General features: G+C 39.9%; 1 protein-coding gene and 1 long non-coding RNA gene across 4 annotated transcripts in view; both read left to right on the top strand.

The window, feature by feature from the left end:
* Positions 1-14924, top strand: part of LOC309700900 — a 447937-nt gene that overhangs the window by 190208 nt on the left and 242805 nt on the right. The gene's annotated exons all lie outside the window — the stretch shown is intronic.
* The window catches only part of LOC309700842 (zinc finger protein GLI2-like), a 95966-nt gene that overhangs the window by 3906 nt on the left and 77136 nt on the right, over positions 1-14924 (top strand). For both annotated transcript variants that reach the window (XM_082524678.1, XM_082524679.1), the window contains exon 2: positions 10142-10250. In XM_082524678.1, coding sequence (XP_082380804.1) covers positions 10151-10250 — 100 coding nt within the window. In that variant the 5' untranslated portion in view covers positions 10142-10150. The remainder of the gene's footprint in view (positions 1-10141; positions 10251-14924) is intronic.

Genomic DNA, 14924 nt, shown 5'->3' on the forward strand with positions numbered 1-14924 from the left:
GCCGGGGGCCTGTAGTTCCTCCTCTTTGCTTTTCAGGATCAGCTTTGATGCTTCTTATAATTAACTCCTGCAGGGACAGCGAGCTGATCTGAAGGGCGGATGTGAAGGATGCTCCTCGCTGCGCGGATAGACACCTGCCATGACGCGCTGACACGTTAAGGAAACGCTGCATCCTTCCTCGCCTTAAAACGAGCTCTGAAAAGCTGCCAAACTACATCAGCTGACAGAAAAAACCACTTTCTTTTAAATACTTCTCCAACTTCTTTAACACATGGCGTCCCCGCAGGGCTTCTGGGATTCTTTAGCAATCAGTCACCCCTCAGTAGCGTTTGTACATGATTGCTGACCCCCCCGGACACGCCCAAAACTCTGAGACAGGAACCTGTGAGGGGTCGGGGATAGACTTCATCTCCCAGGAGGCTCTGCAGGTATCAGCTCTGCTCTGACCAAACGACCAAAAATCTCCTCTCAGGATGATGCCTGGTTCACATTCACTAAAGGCCCATTAGCTCTGAATAGATAAAAACTGATGAACTTTCCTATTTACTAATCATGTCTACTACGCAGCAAAAGCATCAGAAGGAGGTGTCAATTGAAACTCTTTGGGGAGAGCACTAAACATGCAGCACTTTGCACCGCTACCACATCAAACTCCAAACCGTGCAGTTGACACCATTTTAAAGGTCTTAAAGTTAGCAAATGTTGTCATTCAGCTTGTAGGATGGCAGTGATGTGCACCTTTACCGGCATATAAACTCAACAGCTCATCCTCGATCATTGGTTCAGCAGGAGCCGATTAAAGAGGCATTTACCCAACTACTTCTAGTTCTTCTTTAATACCGATACTTTGGATTCAGGTGCTTTTCAGTATATTGAGTAGAAAAGCGCTATGTGAGAACCAGTTCATTTACCATTTACCATATGATTAAGCTTTAATTCTTGCTGTGGCAAGGACACTTCTTATGTGTGTTATCACATCAGGCTTGACTTAAAACAGCTTTCCTAACAAATACATAAAATAATAAGAATCTACTGAATCTGAATTTACTGTATTAGGAAACAAAAATGAATGATTCTGGGGACACAGACGTGACAGAAACCAAAACTTATGAGGAGCAGAAGATTCATCAGTGTTGTAGCCGTTTACTGTTAGCTTGTCACTTCCACAGCTGGTCCGTCAGCTTATTGTCTCCCCAAAAACGGTTGTGTTGTGTTTTGTTAGGTTTGCTGCACTTTTCTGATGGCTGGTGTTTTCTTAAGCTGCAGTGCGTTACTTTCTCCTGTCACTGTGAGGACACCTCCTCACACACAGAGTGCAGAAGTTAGACACTAGAAAAGTCAAATAAGAATAATCAAGTTGTCAAAAACATGTTATGTTACTGTTAGTGAAAGTGAACCTGACCAACAAAAGTTAAACCAAGCGTAAGGAGAGAGAAGCTGACAGGGAAACCATCATCATCATCAGCGTCGTCGTCTGAGTTTACCTTAAGCCTGCCATGACCACTGCTAACAGGTAATCTGTGCCTTTTAAAGATGCATTTATTTAATCTGATTGGATTTACACTTCCACTTTTTTTTATTTAATAAAAAACATCTTTATGAAATGAGAAGCATCCACACACAAAACGAGTTCTTGTCTGAAGTTCACTGGATCCTTTTTAACATCCTGTCCTCCAGCTCTATTGCAGGTTGCTCTGGTCACACAGCAGTTTCCTCGCTATCATGTCACAGTATTGAACAGTTACTACTTCTAACACTAACTCTAAGAATGAAAATGTAAGAATGCAGTTTAAAAGAGTTCAGTAACAACATCTGGAGTCAAAATAAGGGTGCTGTTTCCATCAGTAGTATTTATTTATTTGGTTGGGTTGTCAACCTCAACATGACCGTTTATGGACAAATAAATTCAAATTCAAATTCAAATTCAAATTTTATTTGTCACACACACACAACCATACACAGTATGACATGGGGGTGAAATGCTTGTAGCTGTACAATGCCCGACCATTAAATGACAGAAGAAAAGTTTTACAATATTTACAATTTACTACAAAAATTTACAAATTAACTTCGGAATTTACAGTAAAGAATGTGCAGATAGCAGAAGAGATTATAAAGATAAGGATTATAAATTATAGGAATTATAGGATTATAGGAAATGTGTGGTGGTGCGTGTGGTGACGTGTGTGAGAGTCCAGTCTTATAGTGACGTGTTTGGGAGAGTCCAGTCCTACACCTGGTTCAGGGCCCGAATAGCCTGGGGGAAGAAGCTCCTCTTCATTCTCTCTGTTTTGGCCTTAAGGGAGCGGAAGCGCTTCCCAGACCTCAACAGTGAGAAGAGTCCATTGTTGGGATGGGAGAGGTCCATCATAATCTTCCTGGCTTTGGACTTGCACCACTTGGTGTAGATGGACAGCAGGTCAGGGAGCTCTGATTGAATGATGCGTTCTGCCGAGCGCACCACCCTTTGCAGATCTCGTCTGTCCTGCTTGGTGCTGTTCCCAAACCAGGTGCAGATGTTTGCCGTCAGGACGCTCTCGATGGTGCAGGAGTAGAAGTTCTTGAGCACCTTCAGTGGCAGATGGAAGTCTCTAAGTCTTCTGAGGAAGAAGAGATGCTGACGGGCTTTCTTAACCAGGGTGTTGATGTGACAGGACCATGACAGGTCCTGAGTGATGTGGACACCCAGGTATCGGAAACTGTCCACTCTCTCCACTGGCGTGCCACTGATGATGAGGGGTTTGTAATTCCTCGCCTGCTTTGTAGTGAAGTCCACGATCAGCTCCTTAGTCTTGCTGATGTTTAGGAGGAGGTTATTCTCCTGGCACCAGGTCTCCAGGTTCCTAATCTCCTCCAGGTAGGCCGTCTCGACGTTGTCGGAGATCAGGCCCACAACAGCAGTGTCGTCAGCAAACTTGACAATGGAGGTGGTGTCGGATGTCAGAAAGTGCATTTGAGGATGAGGTGGGGATGGGTGTGGGTTGCAAAGCAGCTTGCAGATGCACAGACACTCGCTCAGCTTATAAGATAAGATAAGCAAAAAAAGGTGAATGATGTAAAAACTACTCAAAAGAAAGGAGCTCAGTTAAATAAAACATGAAGTAAAAATCAAATAAAGGAGCTCAATGAGTAAAAATGTAATTAAAATAAATAACTGCTCATTCAAAACAGCAAAAACAGACTTATTCAGACTCTAGTCAACAAAGAAATTATGATTCATCATTCAGGCTATGAGGCCTTTAGTTTGATGTAAATCTGTACTGCTGTAATATCCATGATATATCCAACCAAATCTGTGTTTGGTGTAGATAATGTAACTGTTATATTAGTTATTTATTGAGCTGTGCAGCAATTGTGTGTCACTATGGAAAATACTAGACCTGTTCCAGAATCACCAAAGTTTAGGATTTACTGTAGATCCACCCAGGCAGCGAGGAGGAAGTCTGCGGTCCAAAGTGAGGCTGTAAAACAGCAAGAGGCCGGGCTGTAGACGGACCATTTGGCTGGGGGTCAGGGATCAAAGCGATTGGTCAGCGTGGACTCGACGCCATCGGCACGCTCAGGCGGTCCTTCAGAGTGTAACCTAATAAAAAAGAGGCAGAGAAGAAGGAGAAGGGAGACACTTTAGGTGTTTTACTCACGGTAACGGGATTAAGTGTCAGGAATCAAACCTGAAACACGTGCAGGACTCAAGTAAACTGTGACTTGATCCAGTAATTTACCAAAACATTAGGGACACAGCAGTATTATTTTAAGCTGTGAATCATGCAAAGCTATTCAGTGGATCTATTTTGCAAATGAGCAGAATAGATCCACTGTAAGGCAGAACTGATAGATAATCCCTGCTCTGGAGACAGAACTATCAAACAGGATATCTGAGCATTTGTTTTTCAACTTTGATGTTTAATGTTTTTGGTATTACAATTAAAAATTAAAATTTCAGTTAATGTCAGCTGGAAGTGTCTGACCCTTTAAAATCCAGATTAATCATTTAAACGTAGGGAAAGAAGTGAGAACATCTAAGCTCTGCTTCTTTATCGAAATGAATGCAAATACATTCAATAACAATAAAACTGAATTTCTCACATGTACAAGCTGAAAGAAATATCTTCCTGATTAATCATCTAATTGATAAAGTAAATAACACATTAACCCTGTTTATGTGTTTCATTTTCACTTCTGTGTCTGAGATGACTGTGTGAGTTTTGTTATTATTGAATTATTGAGGAGATTTAGAAGACTAAAAATAAATAATAAAGAATTTCAAACAGAACAGGTAAGGAGAATACAAAACACCAGTCAGGTATCACAAAGCTCTACTGTCAAAAAACACAGATTAAAAATAATTCATACATTTTTTTTATTAGAAATATAGTATATTAAAATACAATTTTGAGTAAGATTAAAAGAAGAATTTCAAACTTGTGTTCTATAATATTCTTGTGTTATAAGTAAAACTAAATTATGGTTTAGTTAAGATAAACTGTTAGAATTAGAAAATCTATAAATATTTAAATTTGTATCAAATTGTAATAAAATATTATGAAATGGCAGTTTGTATTTATTTATAATAAATAAGCATTTTAATAAAAATGCCACAAAAAATGAAAAAGGTAACAAAACATGGGGACATCTTGGTAAATGAGTTTAAAAATTCTGGTTAAATGTCTCTAAAGTTTTATTTTGATATTTTAATTGGTAGCTTTACTTAAAACATTTTCCCAGGTACAGGCCCTCGTAGTGATGGGTTCAAATTTGATGCTTTTTAATTACATTTCCAGCATTTTTCAACAGTAGTACAGGAAATGGAAATATTTTAAATGTAATGGTTTAATGGTTGACAAACACATTTAGGCTCTACAAAGAAACTAAAACCAAAACTTCAGAGAGAGCCTTTTTGTTAAACTTTCAGTGCTCATATCACCATGTGGCACAGGCGGCTGGTCCAAACTCCTGGTTGTAGTGTATGAAACATCTCCTTCTTGGTGTATATGTATGATTTTTTTCGTACCTATTTAAAACATTTTCTTTCAGGTAAAATGTGGGTTTTATTTCCAGCTTTGAAATAACATGAGTGCTCTGAATTCCTACGAGCCTCGCAGAAAGCTCTGGGCTGCCTCAAAAACAACATAAAAGTGAGGTCAGGGCATGCCATGGCACTCAGGTGGGAGGCATCCATTCATCCCGCCGTGCTGCTTTCTCCTCTGAACTCGGCCGCCACATCTGTTTGCTGTTGGCGAGGGCAGGAGGAGATCAGCCACAGGATATTGAACATCCTCCTCTGAGGGGAATCTCACGGAGAAACATCCAGCCTGGCTGATGGTCCGAGTCTGTTTACCATCAGCTGAGGGACAAATGGGGGCCTCGCGGGGGACGTTTCCTCGGTATAAATCCACATGTCACCGTTAGCCTCTGTTTGTGCTTTCACACAGTAAACAACCACCCCTTCTATTTATTTTATTTTAGACTTGCCACCGACCCCGGCTTCTTTTACGGGATAGCTATTATTCAAGGGAGAATAGGTGTAGGCCCCAGCCATAAATTCCAGCAAGTGGCCCTTGGAAAAGGGGGTACCGCTCCGAGGAATTGACTGCGTGCTCTGTGATTTTACTCCACTGCGCTGTGACCTTTTGAGTCGAGACAGAGTCATTTGTTTGCCTGACAAGAGCTGCTCTAATAATTCAGGCAGACGCTGGCTGATGAGCCAAACTGTACTCGAGTACACCTAGAAAGGAGAGGCATTTGTTTCCCGGACGCAGGGAATACCCTTCCACTGCAGGCCCTTTGATTTCTAGAAGTCGTGGCCCTCCACAGGAGGAAGATATATCCTGTGTGTCAGCGGCTGTTAGTTAATTTACACAGTGGCAAAGGTGTTTCTCTCAGGTGACTTGCTTTGAAATTTCAGAGCGGAGGCAAGCACAGAAAGAAAAAAAAAACACAGGTTGTGCAGACTGTGCATGATTGCACAGTTAAAAACTGTACGTTTGCGACCAGGAAAGCCATAAAAATTAAAGTCAGATGTGTTAGTTAAACAAACTGCTGTGTTTGTGATTTAGAGTGACGGGAAAAGGATGACTTGGCAGGATAAACAGCCGCTGATTTCCTCACAATGACTCTGCAGAAATCGGGGGAGGGACGCACTGAAGCTGTTGTTCCGTTAAATAACCCCATTGCAGGGCTCTCTTTCTGAGCTTTTCCACTCAAATGAATCATTGTGAGGTTTTTGAAAAGACCGACAGACAACAGTGGGAGGCCACGCTTAATTACCTCACTGACTGAACTGTTGACTTGCTAACGTGGTTGTTAGATACTCCCACGAGTAAATTCACTGATGCTTTTGCTCACTGCCATGCTCGCCATTTAATTTTCACCATAGTTTACTTTGTAGACTTTTTGAGGAATTAAAAAAACAAACATATGTGACCTCCAGCTACACAACAGAAATCGTGCTAGATAACGTTATTAGCTAACTTTACTAGCTATAAGTTATTAGCTAGTAAAGCAAGTCAAGTTGATCGTATGTCTTTAGAGCTAAAGAGAAAAAATGGTAGGGTGCAAGCTCATCTTTTATCAAGAAAATTAGTGCTTTGGCAGTTCTTCAGCACTTCTTAGCCAATAAATAGCTGGCATCACCTGATGACTCCATCATGTCATCCAAATATGGCCACTTTTGCATTTACAGATGCTACTAAGCTAGCAAGAGATAGACCTGATATAAAAAATTAAATGGAAAAAAAGGATTTTGGTTAAAGTTTAGTGAGTGAAATTTTGGTATTTTATTAATCTGTCATTCAACACCAATTAGCTAACAAAGCTAGCAAGCATTAGCTGATAATGTCCCTTTTTTCCTAATATGGTCACTTTTGCAACTTGTGTCACTATGAAACGAACTAATTGTATCTTTGGAACTGCGCAGGGAAAAAAGTTCAGTTCAGGTTTTATTAAGTGAAATTTGAATAAGTTATTAGTCTGATGCTCACAATTAATTAGCAGGTATATTTGTTTTACCAATCAAGTTAGGTGGTGTTAGCTGGTGACTGACAGACTAATGTGTTGAATCTATACTGTACGGACATTGTTAGCCCTCCTGAAACCCTACAGTGTTACATAGATCTAGATTAACCCGACATGCACGCCCCTGAAAGTGTAACTACACCTCAGGTTGGCGCAGCCTACAACTACCATGCTGTCAGTTCCTCTTATGCATTTCTATTTCCTTTTTTTTAATGTATTGTTGAAAATTCTGAATCATGTTAGAAGTTTACATTATAAAATTAAATAACTGTCATATTTGTAAGTTTAGCAATTGGTATTTCTGCCTTTGTGTCTTTACAACAATTTCCCAAGTAATTAATCCCCTTTTTAGGCCAAGAACTGTGACTCTTAGAGACGAATGTTTTCTGAGAGGCCTACACAGCTAAATGTGTGAACAGTAAATGTTAAGCTTGACTAATAATGATTTGCGAGGACACATCAGAGGGCTGTAGGCGTGAAAGGCTGCCATTACGTGCCTCATTTATCACCTCAACTAAAAGAGGTTTGTGTGTGGTGAGGAGCTTCCCATGAGGCTCCACTGCTGTCCTCTCACACCTGTTACACTGATTCATCCTGAAGACAGCAGGCACACCTGTCAGTCAGACTACCTGCTTTTTCACTAGAGGCAGTAAATTGACTTTTGGTCACTGACAAACTCAGTGAACTGAAGGTTTATCAAAGTCTGCAACCTACAGCAGCCAGATTGTTGTTGGAGCCAAAAGGTCAGAGGTCTGTCTTCTGAAACTGCCACTAAATCATTAAAAAGATACAGAAGATATTATACATGGGGCAGGACCAAAGACTCTATTAGGGACCAAATCTGCATATGTCAGTTTATCATGTAAAAACATTAGGGTTTTCAGAAAATGTACTTTAGTGGAAATAATCAGAATCAGAATACTTTATTAATCCCTCAAGAAATTATGTGGGTTACAGTTGCTCCAAAACAGTAACAGAACTACAATGCAATACTGCAATACTGCAATGTAAAAAGCTTACAAGCAAAAGACTTAAAACAACTTACAGTATATACATTTAATGATAAAGTTAATCTTATTACCATTTTTATTTATTAACAGTGCATTTTAGCACTGAAAAAAATCAGCAATTTTAAGTTGTCAGAAAAACATTATGAACCTGAATAATTAAGCTGAGAGAATTTTTCATTGGTTTCTTTACACGACTTTCAGTCAATTCTTGATATGTAGACTCATTTTAAAAAAAAAACTGAATTAATCCAAAGATTTGTTGTGGTTTTGATGCAAGCTAGTCCTGAACTAGCATTTCTACTGTGATACGGTTTTGCTAATAAAATAAGCAAATATACTAATATTAATAAGCTATACCATTTAGCCAGCTAACTGTCAGTTAGCCTCACCAGTCTAGCGACGTTTAGTGCATAACATCATCTGATAAAGTAATTTGAAAATGAAGTTATTTAACTTATATTGCTTTGTTTTATATTAAAAGACCAAAAATGTTTTTTTAGAACGATATACCAGCATAGTACTAACTGATTACCTGTTTTGGCTCTTGTTGAGTAGGTGGCATGTGGCAAACTCTTATCAGGTTTCTAAATTTATAAACAACTTAAATGATCAGATGTCTGTGTAATTAATTTACACTGACCCTCTTTCGTGTCATGTAAATCGCTTTCTATCCGTATTTTCATCTTTAAATGCATGGGATTGTTGCCAGTGGTGCCCATTGTTTGACACCAGATTTACTTCTGCTGGTTTTGGATCCAGTCCAATCTGATCTGCCAGGCTTATTAAAGAAACAGAAGGAGGAAATCAGGTTCCCAGATGTTTAGTTTTTTCCTCCTTAAAGGAAAATCCCAGTCACACTATAGAAGCTGAATTAAGAGTCCTCTTCATCTCCATCTCAACTTTGAAGATAAAGTTGTATTGTTCCAACTTTTTAAACCACGCAGCAGCTCTGAATAGCACTGGTGGAAAGGTCAGTAGTCAAATAAACTTTGATGACATGCGAGCTAAGACCCCCACCTCCTTATCCTCTAACCCCTTTAACCCACAAACTGACCCCCATGGTGACCCCCGAGTCCCCCCTTCCTTGTGGCAGTGGAGCAGATTGAGTCGTGAATAGCGAGAGTTTGCGAAAAGACAAAAATCTCGTGAAGTGAGCTGCTGCTCATCGTAAAATCCTCTGACATGTTTGCTTGGTGCTCTGTGAGATTATCTCACCCCTTCGTGGGTGACTAACGAATGGTGCTTGGCTTTGAGCCAATCACAGCACCAAGTGGAACTAGCTGATGGTTTATGTTCAGATTTTATAGCAGCACCTTCATTCACAGATCATTCACAACTTTTTCTTCTTCAAGGAAATATTTGATGATATTTCCCCAAATTCACGAAACTATAGATGATATAGTGAGCTTTGATTTGTGTATTACGATCACTTCTTGCAGTCCAACACAGTTTAATTCCAACTACGGGTTAAGAGACTCAGTGAAGAGTCAGAAGTCAAAGAACTGTATTGTTTGACTGATGCATTTCGGCGTACAGCCCTGTCAGGGTCATCGATGGAGGTCCATAAGTTACAGTGTGTTGGCTGCACAGTGCGTTTGTGCATTTGCCCCCCTCAGAATAATTTTTTCCATATAATTATAAATGTACTGTCCAACCAAAATGCTGGCAAAGCTTTAAGGTGCTGAAAAAACATCTTCAGAAATTAAGAGTCCAGAGTTTTTTGAATGGGTTATCTTTCAAATAATATCTTATATGTCGATTTGTGCTGATTTTAAAGTGAAATTTCTGCTTGGAGGTGGAAACTTCATAAAAAAAGAGGTTGATATTAACAGAACCATAACAGAACTTGGTTATGTTGGTCGATGTAAAGAGGTTAACTTGTTAGACATGTATTAAAACTACTTTAAAAGATTTATTTAATATAGCTGCTGTTCCATTTTGAGGTCTTGGCCTAAAAAGGCTCTCTTTGGGTATTTTTCAGGAACCTCTAAGTACTCTTAAGTGCTTCCAGAGTGTTTGTGGAGTGTCCTTTTCCTGGCCTAAATGAACACTTTCTTTCGAGTGTGCTCAACTTGGTCGGCTCTAACACCTCTTTTTGTCTCCTCTTGCTTTTGCAGCTCTCGACCATGGAGACTTCACCACAGAGAGCCACAGATAAAAAAGACAAAATGGACGGTAGCGGATTCACCGACCTCCCAAAGAAACCCTCACCCTCAGAGACCAGAGGTAAGGCACTTCTTAAAACTTTCTCCTTAAACCAGTGACTGAATTTGAGTTTGGAGCCCAGCATCAGGCCTCGCCACGCTGTGAACCGAGGTCTCCCAAGTGTTCAGCCAGGGGGCAAAGAGGGGAGCAAACCAAGTGATGAAATATACATTTCAAAGACAAGGCGCCAACTAGGGAGCTGATGCTCGTGGCTCTCCTTAGATACTAGCAGCAGTCAGAGGTGACTTACAGTAGATGTCTGATAGGAATCCTAAGTAGACAATGCTCAGATGAGCATCATTAATGGGCATCAAGGCCCAGTGTCTACAGTCAAGGAGTGTGGCACCATTTGTAAACGCTGATGAGTGGATAACAAGAGAGGTGGTGGTGGTGGGGAGGGGGTGTTGGGGCAGGTGAATGTTTGTGTTGTTGAACTAAATGAAGAGTAGCACCGATGCTGTCTCACAAGGGAGGGACAGACAGAAAGAGAGAACCCATGTTTTAAAGATGTCAGCGAACGTGTGATGAAAGCTTGGCATAATGAGGCTCAAAGACCTTGTTCTTACCTCCAGAGTATAAAGGCAAAAAAAAAAGTGGAGCTGATGACACGGAGCTTCAGAGATCGACAAAGATGCAAGCCGATGGGCTGGCTTTGAAATGCAAATTAAACGTGTGATTTAGTGACATTTTTACTCATTCATGAAGGACTTGGTGGCCTGCCATTATAAAGAAACACTCATTAACTGGTAAAGAGGCGACAAAGCTGGCAACGCGGCCCAAAAGTCAGCACCTCGCCAAATCACAAAGGATTTTCTAGTTAGTACAACTTGTATTTTGTCAAGTTTTATTGGATATTATAACTCAGTGTGTTGTTTGAATAGAGACGTAGAGGAAATGGAGTTGGTTTCCTATCATTTTCCAACAGTTAATCTTTAATAATTCAATGAATTAAGTGTTTAACCTGCCTGTGCCTTACCTTTCACAGTGTTTTTGCAACTATATGGACTTGATAAAGCCCATTCAGAAAATGGGCTTTATTTGTACTCATGTGATTATCAGGAATAATTTGATGAAATTAATAATAATGATTAGTTAAACCAGTTTAAACCACAAATCCGAGGTCAAACTGAAAGCCTTGGTCACGCCAACCTTATTGCAGTGAATGTGGGTTAAACTACAAACTAGAACTAAGCACAAAACCTTTTGTGCAAGTTTTTTCTATCAGGAAACTCAACAGTAAGTTAATTGTTGTGTTTGTATTGTATTACTTATTTCGTACGTCTTATATTTTAACACAACACAACCTAAAACTGGATGGGGTCAAGAGGTAGAGGAGGTTGTCCGGTAATCGTATTTTGAAGGATGGTGGTTCGATCCCCAACTTCTCTGTGCGTGTTAAAGTATCTTTGGGCAAAATACTGAACCTCGAGTTGCTCCTGTCTGAGTGACTATTAGGTCCTGAGTGACATCCGGAAAATATTTACTGAGCTCATAATTAATGTGAGAAGTAGGCTCACGTTCCTATAGACGTCTAATAATGAGACTTCTGTTTGCAGTCACATCCTGTTGGATGAAAGCAGAATCACTGCACTTCACTTTTGTCTTATAATATAATGTGGATCTGCTAATAACTCATAAACCACAGTCTATGCTCAGCCTGTATTAATGTGTACAGGTCCCTGCAGGAAGACTGGATATGAGCAAAGATGAGTGAGTTAGGATGAGGTGATAGCTGGACATTTTTACTAGCCAGATTGTTTTTTTTTTTTATTGTTTTTATTGTTTTTTTTTTGTTTTTTTTTTGGGGGGGGGGGGGGGGGTCCCATTAATGCATAAAATCAATCAATATTTTCATTTTAATTATATTTATATAAAATTATTCAGCCTTGTTACAGTTCCACTTTGCTAACTTTCTTTTAGAGCTTAAAGTAACTGAGATTTGCAGAGACGTTCAATTATTACCTCAAATCTTGGTTTCACTGGCCATAGAAACGTGAGCCATTTTACCCAGACTGTATAAAACAGATTGAATGAGTTAGTATAGCTACAGGTTTAGATATGAAATTGGAAATCATCTTTTGGCTTTTCGAATTGGGGGGTCTCTACTCTCACCTCCACACTCCTGCCTTTCCTTCTCTCTCACTATCTCCTAACATGCCTCTCCCCTCTCCTCTTCCTCTGTCTTCGACCGACAGTAGTACAGTTTCCAACCTCCAACAGCAGCAGAGGCAGTTATTAACTGAATCAGCTTATACTGGCGTTCAACTTCATCTTATAAGACAAGCCATTTTATCTCATGAATCTTTAGGGTCCAACTCCCTAAAAACCTGCTTTCTTCTGACTGGCTGACTACAGAAGTAAAAATAACAATGGTTACTTTTAGAAACATGTATCTGCTTTTCTGAAGCTTCAGTGATGTTTAATCCAACGTTGTATTAATGACAGAAAATAAGGAAAAGAAGAAGATGAAATTGTGTGAGTACCTTCAGCTGAGCCACATTTAAACTACATGAACCACCTGCTGAGGTATTTTCATGATGAATGTCTCGTGAAGTGACATGAGAGGCAGAAAGAGATGCATGTTTTAAAGATGTCAGTGAACGTGTGATGAAAGCTCTCGATAATGAGGTTAAAAGACCTTGTTCTTACCGCCAGTGTATAAAAGGGATGAAAAAAAAAAGGCCTGGTGGAGCAGCTCTGACGTGGATGCAGAGTGGGCCGCGTTTGAAATGTAAATACAGCCAGTGATTTGGTGACATTTCTTCTCTTTATTAATGGAGAACTTGGTGGCCTGCCACAATGATGAAGAAATACAGCTTTAATTGTTCATATGAGACTACATGTTGGGTTCAAGTGAATGGCGCTCCATTTCTGGACGTGGACTTCTTTAATATTTTAATAAAACCACACGCTTTCTTCTTATGGCCAACACTTGGACACACATTTTTACACACTGGGTATACCCTTAGCCTATTCTTTCAACATGTAGGGTAGGCATCTGGGCACTTAAGGAAACGTACTCTCGGACTTTCACCCAGGAGACTGGGGATCGTACTGCATGTCAGACCCAGAAACTGAAAGTAAAAACATGAACATAGCCACTGTGACATTACTGCTTTTTTTAAGCATATTTGATGAAAGACTGCAGTTCTCAGCGAATTCCCAGCTAACAGTACCTAGCTTAGTTGGCAGTTCATTATCCCATAAATAAAACTACAATGATAATCTATAATTCCAATATGTCCAGATTTTAACTGTGGACTGTGAGTATAAAAACAGGACATTTCTGATACATGGCGATTCATCTAAAGTGAAAAAAACAACAACTAGGAGCTTTTACCAACCACACAAATCACCACTTCAAGCCCGACCAATTAAACAGCCATCAGTCATAAGAGGAAAGGTGAATAGTTGCGGCACCAGAAACCTCTTTACAATTGCTAGCGCAGATGCTGTGCCAGCCTGTAGTTTGCAAACCTAACAAGTGGAACATTTTGTGTTCCACTTTTCAGTTTCATTACAACTCAGAGACCAGTTGGCAAGTGTTTCTAGACAAGTTGACATCTTCTGTGCAAACTATAGCAACCGTAGCAATCTACTACCGACAGAAGCAAATAGTGCCGCATCGTATCCCTCTTTGGAATCAATTTCAGTATGTGACTGCTAGCAACCTGTCACCAACCAATTCAGGAAAAAAACATTTTTCCCTCATGACCAGTGGTTGCCAGATAGTTGCGAATTGATCTCTAGGCCTGTGTGACTGAGGTCATTATTATTTTGTTGACATTTACAACAAAAACGACATCACATCTACTGGTACAAGCTCCAATTTGATTTTAGTCACCTCCAGCATTTTGCTGTTGCCACAAAAGCACCATAAGAATAGAATAGAATAGAATAGAATCGAGTAGACTTGCTCATTATTGTCATTGTAAATGTACAACAGAATGTATACAAGTATAAATGGATGTGGCTGTGTGATGACATCAACACTGGTGCTCAAAGCAATGGGGTCTTAAGAAAGCTGTAAAACTCAAGATACTTCATTGTTAATGAGAAAAGCCAAATTTATGTCCTATTTCTTTGCATTTTTAATTTTTTAGAGCCACCCACTGGGCCAGATTGTATTTGGCCCAGTGGGTATTTGACATCCCTGCTCTAAAATGTCTTTTGATTATTATTATTTTTTGTTCAAAGATCTGTCAGATTAAAGTCTTAAATAGAGAAAATCGACTTTGAGTCTTCGAGAAAGATTACTGGTACAGCTGCAGTTTGCTGCAGAAAAATGAAAGAGAAGCTCCATTTTTCATCCAGAATAAGCCCGCTTTGCATGAACTCCTCTGACCCTCAACACAGCTTTAGCTGAACTTTAATAAGCCTGCACTATTGTATATTTATATGTAGCCATTTTTAATCTTCTTCCTACCTAAAATAAAACGTCTCTCCATAACTCTTCCTCCCTATCAGCCTCGTGTTTTAATCTTAAATAAACAAGAAGCTTCGATTCTCCAGCCCGCTGCCCGTCTCCACCAATCAGATATCCAGCCTCGGTGCTAAAAACCACAACCGTCTGCCACTGTGTCGGGACAGAGCAATTACTTATCGTGGTAATATGCATTATTATTCCTGTTGCCAGCTCCTGATAAGTCAATATGCAGCATGAGAGGGAGGCAGATGAGCCGAGGTCCTTGAACC

Source organism: Aulonocara stuartgranti, assembly GCF_965226115.1.
Source record: "Aulonocara stuartgranti genome assembly, chromosome: 23".
Taxonomy (NCBI): Eukaryota; Metazoa; Chordata; class Actinopteri; order Cichliformes; family Cichlidae; genus Aulonocara; species Aulonocara stuartgranti.